At 33.8% G+C, this 14,121-nt stretch overlaps 1 protein-coding gene across 6 annotated transcripts in view; it reads left to right on the top strand.

Moving 5' to 3' along the window:
* The window catches only part of MOSPD2 (motile sperm domain containing 2), a 35,943-nt gene extending 27,296 nt beyond the window's left edge, over nucleotides 1-8,647 (top strand). For 5 of the 6 annotated variants that reach the window (XM_026110162.2, XM_064499943.1, XM_026110161.2 and 2 more), the window contains 5 exons: nucleotides 1,528-1,624; nucleotides 2,458-2,554; nucleotides 3,829-3,958; nucleotides 5,891-5,993; nucleotides 6,524-8,647. In XM_026110162.2, coding sequence (XP_025965947.1) covers nucleotides 1,528-1,624; nucleotides 2,458-2,554; nucleotides 3,829-3,958; nucleotides 5,891-5,993; nucleotides 6,524-6,670 — 574 coding nt within the window. In that variant the 3' untranslated portion in view covers nucleotides 6,671-8,647. Of the gene's footprint in view, nucleotides 1-1,527; nucleotides 1,625-2,457; nucleotides 2,555-3,828; nucleotides 3,959-4,747; nucleotides 4,872-5,890; nucleotides 6,090-6,523 lie in introns of those variants that run through there. The other variant, XM_026110163.2, reaches the window with a different exon arrangement.
* The last annotated feature ends 5,474 nt before the right edge of the window (nucleotides 8,648-14,121 follow it).

Here is a 14,121-nt window from a genome sequence, read left to right as displayed (position 1 = left end):
CTGTGCTGCTGTTTGATTTGATGGACAACATGCCTACAAAGCTGGCCCTTAAGCCTGATTTTTTTTTTTTTTTTTTTTTTTGTCCTGTCCATTGCCACAGTTGGGGATATAGCAAAAAGTATCAGGCTTTACTAGCTCTGTCACAACACCCCTTTCCTAGAGCTCTTTTTTTTGCTCATTTTTGACATTATTTTTAATGCTTTCCAGTGTCGTTCATGCTTTGTTTTGCAATTTGTGCAACATTCACATTACAATAATGTAGTATTGATATCTGAAGTACCTAACAGCTACAATCCTTCCTTTCTTTACTTGTTGCTTACTGAAGTTGAGTTTGGGAACAGGGGAAAAAGATTTGAAACAAGAGGATACAGTTACCCAATTTTGTTTAAACCCATCAGTTTGTTACTGCCTGCTTGCCTTAGCACAGTTATTCCTGCCTCCTCACTAAAAAAATATTGTCAAGTGAACTGTCTAGTGCGTTATAAAATGTAGTTACTCTCCTTCTGCTTTGAGGCTTGCCCTAAAGCCTCAAGTATTTTTCTTCTGTGCTAATATCCTGTTTTGTTTAAATGTGGGAGAAGAAAGAAGGATTGATATTGTGAAAGGAGATCCTTTGAGGGAGAACAGGTCAAACTAATGTGAAATTGACATTCTAAAGATGGGGAGAAAAAAAAAAGACTTACAATATAAGTAAGGTTATGCTTATTTTTTGGAAAAGGCTTTCTGTCAAAGAATATGGCAGTTCTTTATGTACCGTTTACAAGACTTATTAAAAGAAAACAATTCTTTCCCTGTTACTTAAGTTTTCTCTCAGCTTGTGGGATGTGAGCATGCCCTGCTTTCAGCATAGTAGTTTTCATTTGAATGTTTATTCCAAGATGGTTGTGCTGCTGTGATACCATTTTAAAAGATTTTATGCATGAGTTTTTAAATTGCACAAGAACATTTTAAAAAAGACAAAACTTCAGATTCTTTTGTGGAGCTCTGCATGTGTCTCCAGAGGTATGTGAAGTCTGACTCATAAGTACAAGTGCATCTAGCTATAGCAGTTGAAATGATTTCTACTCCCAAATATCTGCCTGTTCCTCTTATGTATGTACTGTACTGCTACAGGGATAGTTGAGTGAGATAGAACTTACTTTTGGCTGTGACAATGTATAGCCTATCATATTAGAATATTAATTAATTATGCTTTCCTTTAACATACTATTATAAAATGTAGTGAAAGGCAACTATCTAAAGCTATCAGCTATTCCTGCTGTGGCAGGTGGTCACTCCCTCTTCTTGATGTAAGTACATAGTGGTAGCCTACTCTGCTGATGCAGCTAAGTCCACTTGTGATCATGAGTCAACCCCGAGCTTCACTACAAAATTTCTGAATTTTATTTTCATGGTGTTTTAATGAAAAACTGACTGTAGTTGCTGGGTTGAAAGTATTTTATTTTATATTTTTATTAGGTGTGATCAAGTTTACTCTATGTTGTAAAGATCATTTGAATAAACCAATTCCTTTTAAATTTTTGTTAGCCCAGCAGAAGAACTATATTTCGGATCCAAAGAAACTGGAGAGAGAAAATGTTTGATAGTACTGACAAATGTGACTAAAAACATAGTGGCTTTTAAGGTAAATGTTTTGTGTGTTCACTGGGTTACTTTGCTAAATGTATGGCTTTTTCTTGTACAATTTTTGGGAAGGAGGAAGAAGTACTATTAAACCCTTTTTTTTGTTAGGTCTCATAAATTTTTTTTCTTCTGTTATGGTGTTTGAAGCAGATCAAAGAAATCTTTTTCTGAATTGGTGCATATTGTGTACCATCATAAAGGGTCTAATCAGTAATACAATTTTTTTGGAGCACTGACTGGAATAGAGTTACAGGGGTAGTTAGCTTTTTCATAATAATCTAAATCTTCCATAAAAAGAAAAGGTAGAGCTTTGAAAAGTGATCTCTTTAGAATTTGTTTTCCTTTATAAATCCTGTGAAAAAATTAATAATGCTGCATAGTGATGCAAATGTCACGCTCAGAGGAGTGAATGCAATGTTTTGTTTCAAATATACTGAATTGACTTAATCTTGATTTGGTTTTCTACCGCATTTTCTGTGTTCTCTACAGGAATTAAGTAACTTAAGTTTCTGTAATTTCAAATCAATAATTTTGACAGACTACTTGATATTCTTGGCTTTATTTTTATATAAAAAAGAGAAAATAGCATATGCCAGAAAAGAAAGGATGAAAGTGGTTGACAGAGGGAAAGAAATGAAATGATAGTGTCTTTTTACAAAATAAAGTATTTTAAAGACTGTATATTATCACTGTGTCTTAAACAGTATTTAGTTAAGGTTTTTGGACTTCTAAGAATACCTGTTTTATTTTTAGCCATTACAGAAAGAGGAGGGATATGAAATGATGATGGTGTGTGTATTACTTACATGCTTGCTTGGTATATTTTGTTTATAGGTGAGAACAACTGCTCCTGAAAAATACAGAGTTAAACCCAGTAACAGCAGCTGTGAACCTGGTGCATCATTAGACATAATAGTATCTCTTCATGGTGGTAAGTAAAATCTTACAGTAGAATTTTTAAGAAGTCTGGACAAGTTTTATGAAGAGGCTGACTGTTCTAGATATCAATCTTTGTATGTTCTTGTTGGGTAATAAGGTACTGACACCCATGTCGTCTTGACTGTTGTAGGAAAGGTGTTGTGAATGTATGAGAGTATTATCATTTGTAAGAGAACATGTCTCTCAAACTGCATTTCTCTAGAGTTGTAATTCATGCTTTCTGCACTGTCAAAGTTGATGTAATTTCTGTTTTCGTTTCTCATTTCTGATTTTGAACAGCCCTATGTTGCTCTACATAGAAATGTGTTTCAGGACTATTTCTGTTTCAGATGTGTTTCCTGAATATTCATTTGATAGTGTATTGTGGAGCAGTGTTTTATGAGGGCTTGTATTTGGTACACATCTCTTGTCAAGTGTATTAAATCTTAAACTCTAACAGCTTGCCATGCTTTCAAGCATACAGAATTGACTTTATTTTGTATGGGTCATTGATATGATCCACGTTGTTTTTAGTAAAGTTGATATTACACTTCATTGTTACCATACTTAAAAATATAAACTGATGTGATATAAATCATTTCTAGCTTTGTTTTCTAAGGAACTGACGTGACTTTTTAAAGTCAGGTTTTTTCGAACCACTTTTGAATCCTTCAGCAGCGTTAACGATACACAAAAGGAGGGTAGGAAGCACTATGAAAACCATAACTGGGCAGAGGTGAGGCAGCCAGACTAGTACCTCACCAAAGGAGAGGCAAGCAGACTGGGCAACTAATGTTCTGTTTGGTGCCACTTTACTGGCTGGTTGAGTAACTGTCTGTACTGATTTACTGTTCCACATGGGCATGAGCAGGTATTGCCTGCAGCCCTTTCTGTTTCTTGTCTAAAAAAAGTCATAGTGACAGCTATCCCACTTGTGCTGTATTGCAGTAGTAGTTTATCTGTAGTAAAGCAGGCTTCCTAAGTAGTTTTAAGGGCAGGAAAATTTTCTGGAAATACATTTTTTTATAGAATTCTGGGTTCTCCTTAAATCATTCAGATGAAGCTATTTCTGTTGAAAGAAACAATGTAGAACTTTAGGCAAATTGTAATGAAAATTGTTGAGTGTAAGGGAATTATTTCATTCTTTTTATTTCTTGTCAGTCAGTGTCTGATGTCCTATACTAAAGCTCCCATTTTAGAGCACTTATATTCAAAAATGCTTCCATATGCTCTGTAACATTTTACCTAAACACACTGTTGTCCCCTCCCCCCCTCCCTTGAGGGTAGGATTTGCAGCTTCTCTGCAGGATCGTTTCCTTATAATGGCAGCAGAAATGGACCAGTGTTCTGGAGCAGGTGTATCAGAACTGACTCAGTTTTGGAAAGAGGTCCCTAGGACCAAAGTGATGGAACATAGGTAAGTGGATGGCTTTCATTGACAGGCTTTTTTAGCCATACTGTGTAATCTGATTTATGGTACTTATTTATCAAAACTAGTAAAAGATTTTCCATAACAGAATTGTACTCTTAGTCACTGAGGTATATCAGTGCTACCTCTTCTGTGTTTTAACTGAGAAGAGGGACTTTTTTTTAATGCATAAAATGTCATGACGTTCTGCACATGCTCTTTTTATTGTTGTTTTATTGTGCTGATTAAGAGCTAAATGGAAAAAAATGTGAATGGATGTGACAATACAGATGGAGATTAGATCTTTTTTTTTGAATGAGAATGTGCCCCTTGAGTTTTCTAAAAAGAAACAAGCAAGAAAAGAGCAATTGCCAAATGCAAAGCTGCTGGTATTAACAAAAAAAAAAAAAAAAAAAAAAAAACACCTTTCTCTGAGAGAAAATCATAATTTTGTAGAAGATCTCTGTGAAGCCTATCATGTTAATATGAGTGTTTTCCTTACTTGCTGGTAGAAAAATATCTCCAGGACTCATACACACTTTTAAATATGCTTGTTGCTCTTCTCTTATTCAGGTCAATTTCGCATCTAGCTATATTGCTGCACTTTTCTAGGAAAAGTCTTGGTTCGTTATAATTCTTTTTCATCTAGAATTCTTAAAGCCATGATTTCAAGAGGCTCTATCTTTAAAAAGGGATGTTCTATCTTTAAAAAGGGATGTTTTACCACGTTTTAACTTTAGACTGTTCTGTGCCTTTTTTTTTTTTTTTTTTTAATCTTATTCTTCCAAAACTCTTAAGGAGAGGAAAAGAATTTGTACGTAAAAACGTGGAGGCAAGTTATAGATTATCTTTGTGCACTTATGGAAATAATTGCCATGTTTGGAGAGGCTTGCATACCATTGCACATTCTAGTTTATAAAATGTGAGTTACCTTAAGCTTCTTTGAATAAATGTTGGGGTGTTTGGAGGGTTTTTTTGCTTTATTCTTTTTACTTTTTAGAGACAGACCCTGAAACAATAGGGAGAAATTTTAGGGAAAAATTATTTGATTATATAAAATTTGTCACCTGAAATAATAAATGTCTAAAAGCCCACCTAGATGAATGTTTGAGGAAAATTAGATTTCTCAAACATGCTTAATGTAGCAGTGTGTCATGTACATACATTGCTGATAAATATAGAACTAATCTGTACTTCTTATTAAACCTAAATTAAAGTAGTGGAGAATATCATTACTGTCTTCCTAAGGTTGTATGCACAAGTGCTTTCTCTGAGGAATCTGCTTAGGTTTTACTATACACATTTGTCCCTTTTTCTGCTTTTCATTGCCAGAGAAGTTTTAGTATTTCTTCATCCTTAAAATACACAAATGCTACAGCATTTAACCATTTGTTCAGCAAATAAATTAACATGCAAGTCCATTAATGTGGGAATTATCAGAGGAGCTTCTACTGTTTTTTATAAATTGCTTTGGATTCCAATACCTTTAATTATGGCTTGAAATTCTATTCCTGCTTACTCAACTATAGAAGAAATGGAGTACATGGAAAGTACTGTTGGTGAGGTTTAAAATTGAAAGAGAACCTTTAGATTTTGTTTACTGTTCAATTAATTTTTGCATCTCTGGTAGTAAGGATTTGATTAAATAACCCAGTGGATCCTGTGTTATGAATTTAAAATAATAAAGGTATATTTTACTTGAGCATTAAGATGATTTTGATTTGGCTTTGTATATCAAACATTGTCAAAATGTAATTGATGGACTGAGGAAGGCTTTTCAGACTATCATTACAATTGTCATTTATAAAATCAGTCAACCAGAAGAGGTGATAAAGTGCATATAGCAAATGGGCTGGGCAGTTTACTTTCTGTATTAATTTTTCAATGTTGCATTAAATTTACGATTTTGGGAATACACTGCTTTTTTTCTCCCTTTCACAGGCTTAGGTGTCATGTTATAGAAAGTACTAAGCCTTCTACTTTGACATTAAAAGAGAATGTGTTTAATATTCCTGCGAAAACCAATGAAGAGTTACATATACAGGTAATAATGTACTCCTTTGTGCTGAACATTGAACAAAATCATAAAATACGGTACAGATGAAAAGTTTTTTTGTTTTTTTTTGTTTTTTTTTTTTTTTACTAAATGTCCTTGGTACTTTGTAAATTTTACTGTTTAAAAAATTTGGCACTTCAAAGTAACTAAATAAGTTAGTGATTTAATCATTTTATTGAATGTCAGTGGTTTAATAAAACACTATTTTCAATCAGTGTTCTCATTCCTCTTGTGTATATTACATATCTTAGGTATTAATGAGACTTAGCGGTCTTTTTTTCTTCCTAATATAAAGATATTCTTGCTTGATACAGACAATATAGATTTTCCATTAAAATTCTAAGTTTCTTTAGTGGAACAGAGTATTGAAGTAGTCAGTGATAGAAAAGTTTATCACTAAGAGCAATAACTTTTTATATTATAACTGTACTTGCAGTTACTGTGACTGAATAGCTTTAAATTAACCAGTACTTTCATTTGCAGTGATTCTGATTTAATGCAACTATTCTTATTTTCAGTTAACTCGTTTACTGCAAATTAATAAAAGACTTCAAGAGCAGATTGATCGCTGCCTGTGGTTCCAGCAGTTGTTAGTGGTTTTATCATTACTATCAGTTACTACTGTTGCCTTCTGCTTCTACCTGGTGTACACCCAGAGAAGCTAGAAAGAGTTGCTTTGCACTGAATGTGCTGCCTGTCATGTTTGGTTTGAAGCGAAAAAGGTTTCAGTACTGCTCTCAGATTCTGGAACTGCCAAAATGAGGTTTGAGAGCCCACAACACTGAATCATGATATAATTTGCTGAAAAAAGGGGAAATGAATGGTCAACAAAATAAATTACTGGAACTTGACACTTCATAAGGTGCATGAGAAGGGTGTAAGAGCTGGGAGCTATTTTCACTGTACAACTTAATAAATGCTACTGAACTGGGAGGAAGAAGGAGCAACCAAATACAACAGCATAATTTAAAACTGCATAGTATTTTTTTATGTTTTGTTCAAATATTTTAAATACTCTATTTAATTTCTTTTGATCATATTCATGGTTACATCCTGAATTGCTGTCATAGAAGGTGCAAGCAGTCTGTTTAGTGTTTAAAGAGGATAACCTGTTCATTCAGGAAAATTTACAGAAATTACATTATACACGCAGCTTTTTCATATAACCGAGGTACACGAACATAGCATGTATTAAAAATTTGGTAATTATCATTTTGAGAATTCAGGATCACTGTGCTCATTTGTTTATATTCCTTATTCTTGTGCTTTTTCTGAATGCAAAATTATTATAAATATTGCCTTCCAAATACCATGCACACAGCTATATTGACCTGGAAAACAACCCTTGTTTGATTCCAAAGATATTGATGAAATATTCATGTTGAGACAGTGTTCCTGTTATATATGCTTTCATCTATTAGACTTCCCTTACTGTTTTTTTTCAAAGCAACTCTTAGTCAAACTCCAAAAAAGTGTGGCATTTGACTTCTGATGACCTATGTATGGCTCATAGAAAGGCAAATAATTAATCAATGTTAAGAAGTTCTTCTGAGGTGTGCAATATGCTTAAATCATGGATGAATATATCAAAAAGCAAGTCAAGTCAGGAAAATTTAATATTGTTGAAGGGAATATAAAAGTGTTGTATCTGCCGTTTCTCTGAAAGTATTGTGGAAATGATGTATGAAGCTAGTGAGAATTTATTCTAACAAGGATTCTTTGTACTCATTGTTGTAAATATGTATATTAAAATGATAAACAATTTAAGAGAGACTGATATCTTTCATACATTTAAATTTTTCACTCTTCGTAATGTCTAAAACTTAAAAATATTTTTTTTACTAGAATTAATTTTCACCACAAATAGGCTTGCATAGTAGGTTATTTAGTTTTAGTCTGTCAACTTTAATAGATTAAAAGAGATTATTGTGGGAAATAAAGGTCATACATTGCATCTGTCTTTTTGCTGAGAGTATCTCTTCAATGTATTGTAGATGTAACATTATTTCTAGGAAATAGAAAAGGGCAGTTTAAAAAAAATGTGTTAGTAAACTAATAAAGCAGCATATGGTTCAATATGATTACTGAACAATTACTTTGTAAAAGGCAAGTCTAAGAAACTGTTTGGTATACAGTCTTCTGTCCTTTCTTAATTTATACATCGTTTTACCATATCAATATTTTCTTAATTTTTCACTAGTCTCATTTTTCTTCGGTTTGCTTCTCACTATTTTGTTTTCTTCATGAATTGCAACTCCTATTTTTCACTGTTTACTATGAAGCTTTGGTTTAAATTATTTTCCTGTGCACACAGTTCAAATTCTATGCTTTTAACAGAATGAATTGTTGTCATGTTAAGAAAGGTAACACAGTAATTTGTAACTTTTAGATAATACTAACCATGCTGTTAAGATGCTTATTCCTTAATTTGACTGGATTGAATAGCACTTTACTGTAGAATTGTAAGAAATATTCTTAGAGTCTTCGCCAATATGAATATTTTAATGTTTTGGTGCTTTCATCTATTTTCAGTATTTTATTACTATGTTGGTATTTTCTTTGTATAATGGATCAGATAAACTTTGTTTTCTATTTTAATATGTTTTAGAAAAATACAGTTACAAAATAAATATGAAGAAATACGCAGTCGTGAATATTTAGTTTTTTAAAAATAGTTATGCCTTCTGAGGTTTTTGTTCTTTTGTTAGACTATAGGTGCTTAATATGAAGAGGGATCAGCATGGTAATGGCCCCTACTCTGTTGCCTGATAGAAGTTGTGAAGATACATGCAAGACAAACGTGAAATAATCTTACATTCTTAGGCAGAGGGCTAACCATGATTAAAGATATCACCTGATACTGGCATGTAAACACTACCCTGGCAAGAATAATGCAAATCCACACAATAAAAATATATATTATCCTGGTAAATCTAAACATGTTTTAAACACTACACAATATATGGAAAAACATACCTAAGCCAAAAAAAATTAGCGCCAAGTAACTTTGTGTTCTTAAACAGAAATTGGCAGCAGTGTGCTTTGTATTTTAAGAGTTTTATTTCGATCATCAAAAAGCATATGGTGACGCATAAACATTTTCCCTGTCTTCAGTTCTTAATAGTTTCAGGTTTTGTTTGCTTACCCATGGAAGCACAGTTTTCAGCCACTCATGTGGAAGATTTTATGTATAGCACATGCTAATGTTATAGAGGGCACAGCAGTCACATGATCTGACATCAACAAAGAAGATTACTTTCAATTTTTTATTTATTTTTTTCCACAGTGCACGAAACTTGGTAAGGCCAGAGCATTTAGAATTCAGATAGAATTCACAAAATAAGATTTGATTAGTTAAACTGTCAATATATAACTTTTTTTTTTGCTTTTTCCTTCATTGTAGATTAACTGCTAATCTTAGCTTTACAGACATTTAAGAGATAGCAATGACTGTCATCCTAGAAAGTAACAATGTGTGCTCAAAAGAGCACCTATTTTTTTCCTAGCAAACAGTTTGTGTATCCTGTTCTTAAGTTCAATATTTAACATATTAAGTTTTAATACACAAGATAGTGCTTTATTCATAATCTCTTCTCTACTTCTAGAGTTTTACTGTGGGATAGCTGTAAACCATCTGAATGGGCGTTCCAGTGACCCCGTTCACATTGGCGCTGATGTTGTTCATTCTGATGTTATTTACAGGGGTTCAACGTTTCACTACTTTTGCATGCTTGAAGTGATATCAAAAGAAAATCAAAAGTTTATCTTACAACTATAAGTGTTGCCAACTATCTTTGTAGTGAAAACAAGTTCTTTTGTAAGGACAAAGTCGTATTGAGGAGTCTTTTATTAGACGCAAAAAGTAAGGATCTTAAGGAAAAAAATCAATCCATTGAGGAGGGCTAATTTGGAAAAAATATTTTTGGTTATATTTTAATATATCAAAGAATTCTCCCCCTTCTCTAGAAATAACAGGTATTATAGACAAGCATAATATATTTCAGACCTCTGGAAAACAAAGGATGGGGCAGGAACAGGCTTTTTGATTGCCTTTTTATTGCATTAGTGATTTCCTGCAAGAACTGATTTGTCTCTAATGTCTGTGTTCAAGTTCTCTCAAAAACATGTCTGTGCTTCTAAATGAAAACTGCTTTGTTAGTTTCTATGACTGTCATTGACTTCATGGTGTACTGTAGAGAGTGTTTTAAGTCACTGCTGACTTGAGGATTCTTTCTCCATATGAAATTGCACTGGCAACTTAAGGCTATAAATGTTCTTTCAGTAAAGCATGGGTGTTCTTTCCATCTGTGGCTTTATTGTAAAAGTGGGCATTCAGTGAGAATAATGGAACAAATTTTAAAATTAATGAAACAACCCCTTATTCTACAAAATGCATGGCAGATTGCTGTAAGAACTGACTGCTTTGGATCTTGTAGTAGTTCTACAGAGTACTGTTGAGGCCCAGACAAATCTGTATATACAGCATATGGATTACTTCAGGAAGAACTAATTCGAATTAGCTAGGAAGAACATGTAGTTTGCTCTTTTCTGAGATTAAAAAAGACATCTTACATCAGTTTCTGAAGTGCATGGCTTATTGTTACTTGTAAGACAGCTCACAGGGGAATTATTGACTAGGTATTATGGCAGTTGCCACATTTCTATTATATGCATGGAACAAAGGTAAGTGGTTATAGTTTAATATTTCAAATTAACAATGCTTTTCTATATTACATTTGGAACTCTTTTAACTGTTTCTTGGACACATTTCAGCATTAGCACTTTCTGGGTGTAGGTTTCTTGCAGCCAGTGAGAGGTATAATCTCTCATTTTCAATTGTTCTCCATTATTTCAGTGTTGCTTTTTTCAGTTGAAACTTGACTGTTCTTGTTTTTGTCACTTTTATATTGAGTGGCTGTAATAATACACATGGAGAAAGCTTGGAAAATAAAGTTTGTGAAATCCACCACTCCAGAAGCATGGCTGTGGTTGCCTTGTTTGTAGTATAGGTGAGTGAAATTCCATCTACTGATCTTGGCTGAGACTGCCTTAGGTAATTTTCTAGTAGATGTGCTCAATACCACTTTGTTACTACTGAATAGAGGTACTGAAATCTGAATTGTATGAGCAGAGAGCAAGCCACTTACCAGATTTTTCTGTTGGGTGTCTCAGCTCCTGTTTTACTTCATTGTTAATACCTGTGCAACAAAAAGCCTGATTTTTTGTTTTTATCATCTGCCTTGTAAACCTCTAGGTTCCTTCTATTTTCCTAAACATTAGAAGAAGGGCTGGGCTATAACAGCTGAAGAGTATTCAGTTCTTGCGGTACAATTGCAGCTAACAGCATTTGATGGTTTTGTAGATTACAATATTGTCATTCACTCTGATATTGCTGAAATTAATGAGGTAGTCCAAACACAAAGCCCTTTCGGGTTGCCAGTCATTGTCGTCTTCCACACACTTTCAAAGTACAGCAGTAACCCACCCAAAGGACAGTTAAGTTCTGCCTTCTCCCAATTCAGTGTCTCCTAATTTGTTAGTAATACTTGTTCTGTCCTATTTTAATTATCTTATTTCAACTGTGCTGTATTAGCACTGTATTGGAGTTGGCTGACATTTATGAAAAATGAAAAAATATCTATATAATGTCTGTGTATTTATCTTTTTCTTTGGTCAGCAGTAGAATGTATTCACTAATTTACAGTCACTTGCGGTTTTTTTGCAAAGTATTTTTTCAGAGGTTTTGCCTGGTGTTAGAAATATCTTGTTAGAACGATCGTAAATCATGTGTTTCATTCATCTTGATTAGTCCATGAGATATCCCAAAACTCGATTCAACCAGCAAGAAACAATGATGCCCTTGAAATATTTTTCAAAAACAGATTAAATCACAATGCTGCTTTTTTCTTTAGTCTTGATCTGACCTTGCTTCTGTAATAAATATGTGTCTATACCAGTGGACTTTACTAAAAATCAAAAGACTTGGCTTATTAGAACTTACTTCAAGGGAGTGAGAGTTCAATATGCATTTTCTGTTAGAGACTCAACTATAAATAACAGGTTACATCTACCCATATTACTCCAGTACGTATGTATGTACTGTGAAGTAGCCACACAATTCACTAGCATTGCTTCTTGATGAGAAATTAGTAAAGGTTCGGCCCAGGTATGAATTTTATATAGAGAGTCAGGAGTGCAAGTTGGAGAATTGTTACAACACAATGTGTTCTTCTCACAGCAGGCTATATAAGTGTTGTCTCTCCAGCAACAGAGTTCTAGTTTTGGGCCCAGGAGAAGGAACAAAAACAATTTTGATAGGTTTTGATTTAGATCCTAAGTGGTTTCCTTAGATTTGCAAAGAAATGCCTCAGACACAAGAACTAAATCCAGCTCTCCAGTGTCAGTCCAGCCATGACTGCCACCCCTTTTTGCTCTTTAGGATGAAATCTGAATGAAGATGCCCTTTGGGTAATGATGATGCAGGCTAACAAATCCTGTGTGGTGTTTAATTTTTCAAAATTACAGCTTGTATTTCCTCAGCCCCATATCTGTTAAAATCATTGCCAGTTTCATTTTTGACAGCTTGGAACTATGTCTGAACACCTGTTCTTCAAGCCCCAGGGAAAACGTCAGAAATGAGGAACATCATTTAAATAAATATAGGTGACAACAGCAGTGTGAAAAGGAAGCATAAACAGGATTTGTTAAGCTTTTATTTTCTAGCATGCTACAATTGATAAATTGCAGAAAGGAAAAGCAAATCTCTGCAAACAGCACAGATGCTTCATTAATCTCGTACAACTAGCACTTACAGATTGATGCTTAACCTGCTGGCATCTGTGAATGACTATAATCCCCATTCCCTGAAATAAATTTTCATGTACAAAACATGTAACATTTACCATATATTTCTTATATTTTTTTTTTCTAAATTTAAGCTTGCATCTGATGGTGATGACTCACCAGAAGATTTTGTTTTGCCTTTTAAAGGAAAGTGGTATTTGTTTTCTTGAAGAGTTCACAGTTATATGGGCTTTGTTCTGCAAAGAGGATGGATAAACATGGATTCCCAGTCTTGTCTGAAATTTGGTGGGAAAACTTAGAAGAGCAATTTTCACACATGCTAGTCAATTTCATTATATGATAAAAGCATATTTTTAAATGTGATCTTGAAAAATGTATGGTGGTGTAAATGTAATCTCAGTTCTTGCTGTTCTAGCAGACACTATAATTGACATGACCCTTCTTCCTATCCCTTGCATTGGATGCCTGTTGGGGGTTGGAGTAGGTTTTAAGTAATTTTTTTCCAGCCAACGCTGACAATGCATTCCAGTGACCCTGTAAAATTGGTTGATCCTGTTCTCATTCAGCATGGAAAACTAAGGCCCAAAATGATCACATTAGCCACTCCAGATATAGTGATTTGCTTGGGGGGTGGGAGGAAACAAACTTATGAATTTAGGTGTCAAAACATTTTTCCAGCTTTTGGGCTAGGCAGATTTACTTTGTTTTAATCTACTCACAGATCAAAATAGAGCTGGAATAAATTGGTAGAGATGGTAGACGCTTTGTTCTTTGTGACAAAACAAGAACATTTATAACTCAGTTTCTCTACTTGAACATCATTCTGAATAAGTCAGAGGGGATAATAAGAGCCAGTGCTGTAGGACATACGATATACTGTCTTTCCATGTGCTTCTGCTCTCTAGCAAAATGAATTACTATTGTGCAGAGCTGAGAAGCTACAGTAGATAGTGTGACACAGATTGCATTTCAGGTGTTATTTGTGTGTCTTGGCATAAGTTGGAGTGTTCAATATATGAAACAAAAACTTTCAAGCATCACTTCTTGCTGTGTTGAAAAGATATTTGCTGTATATATTGCATCAGTATCATATTGATAAAGAGCAATGGGAAATTGCATACAACTAAAAAGTGCTTCAGTGTTTTATGATATGCTGTGTTCAATTTTTATAGAACCTTCTAAATGAACTACATTGTAGTTTTATTATAATGCAATACATATTGAACTTTTTATGTCTTGTATAGGATTTCTGATGCATTTTAAGAAATAGAGTTCAGGTCTTCAGCAGCACTTAAGAGGTAAAGTTTTGCAT

The sequence above is a fragment of the Dromaius novaehollandiae genome, chromosome 1 (genome assembly GCF_036370855.1).
Source record: "Dromaius novaehollandiae isolate bDroNov1 chromosome 1, bDroNov1.hap1, whole genome shotgun sequence".
Lineage (NCBI taxonomy): Eukaryota > Metazoa > Chordata > Aves > Casuariiformes > Dromaiidae > Dromaius > Dromaius novaehollandiae.
Note: the sequence above shows the minus strand (reverse complement) of the source record. Positions and strands in the feature narration are given on the sequence as shown.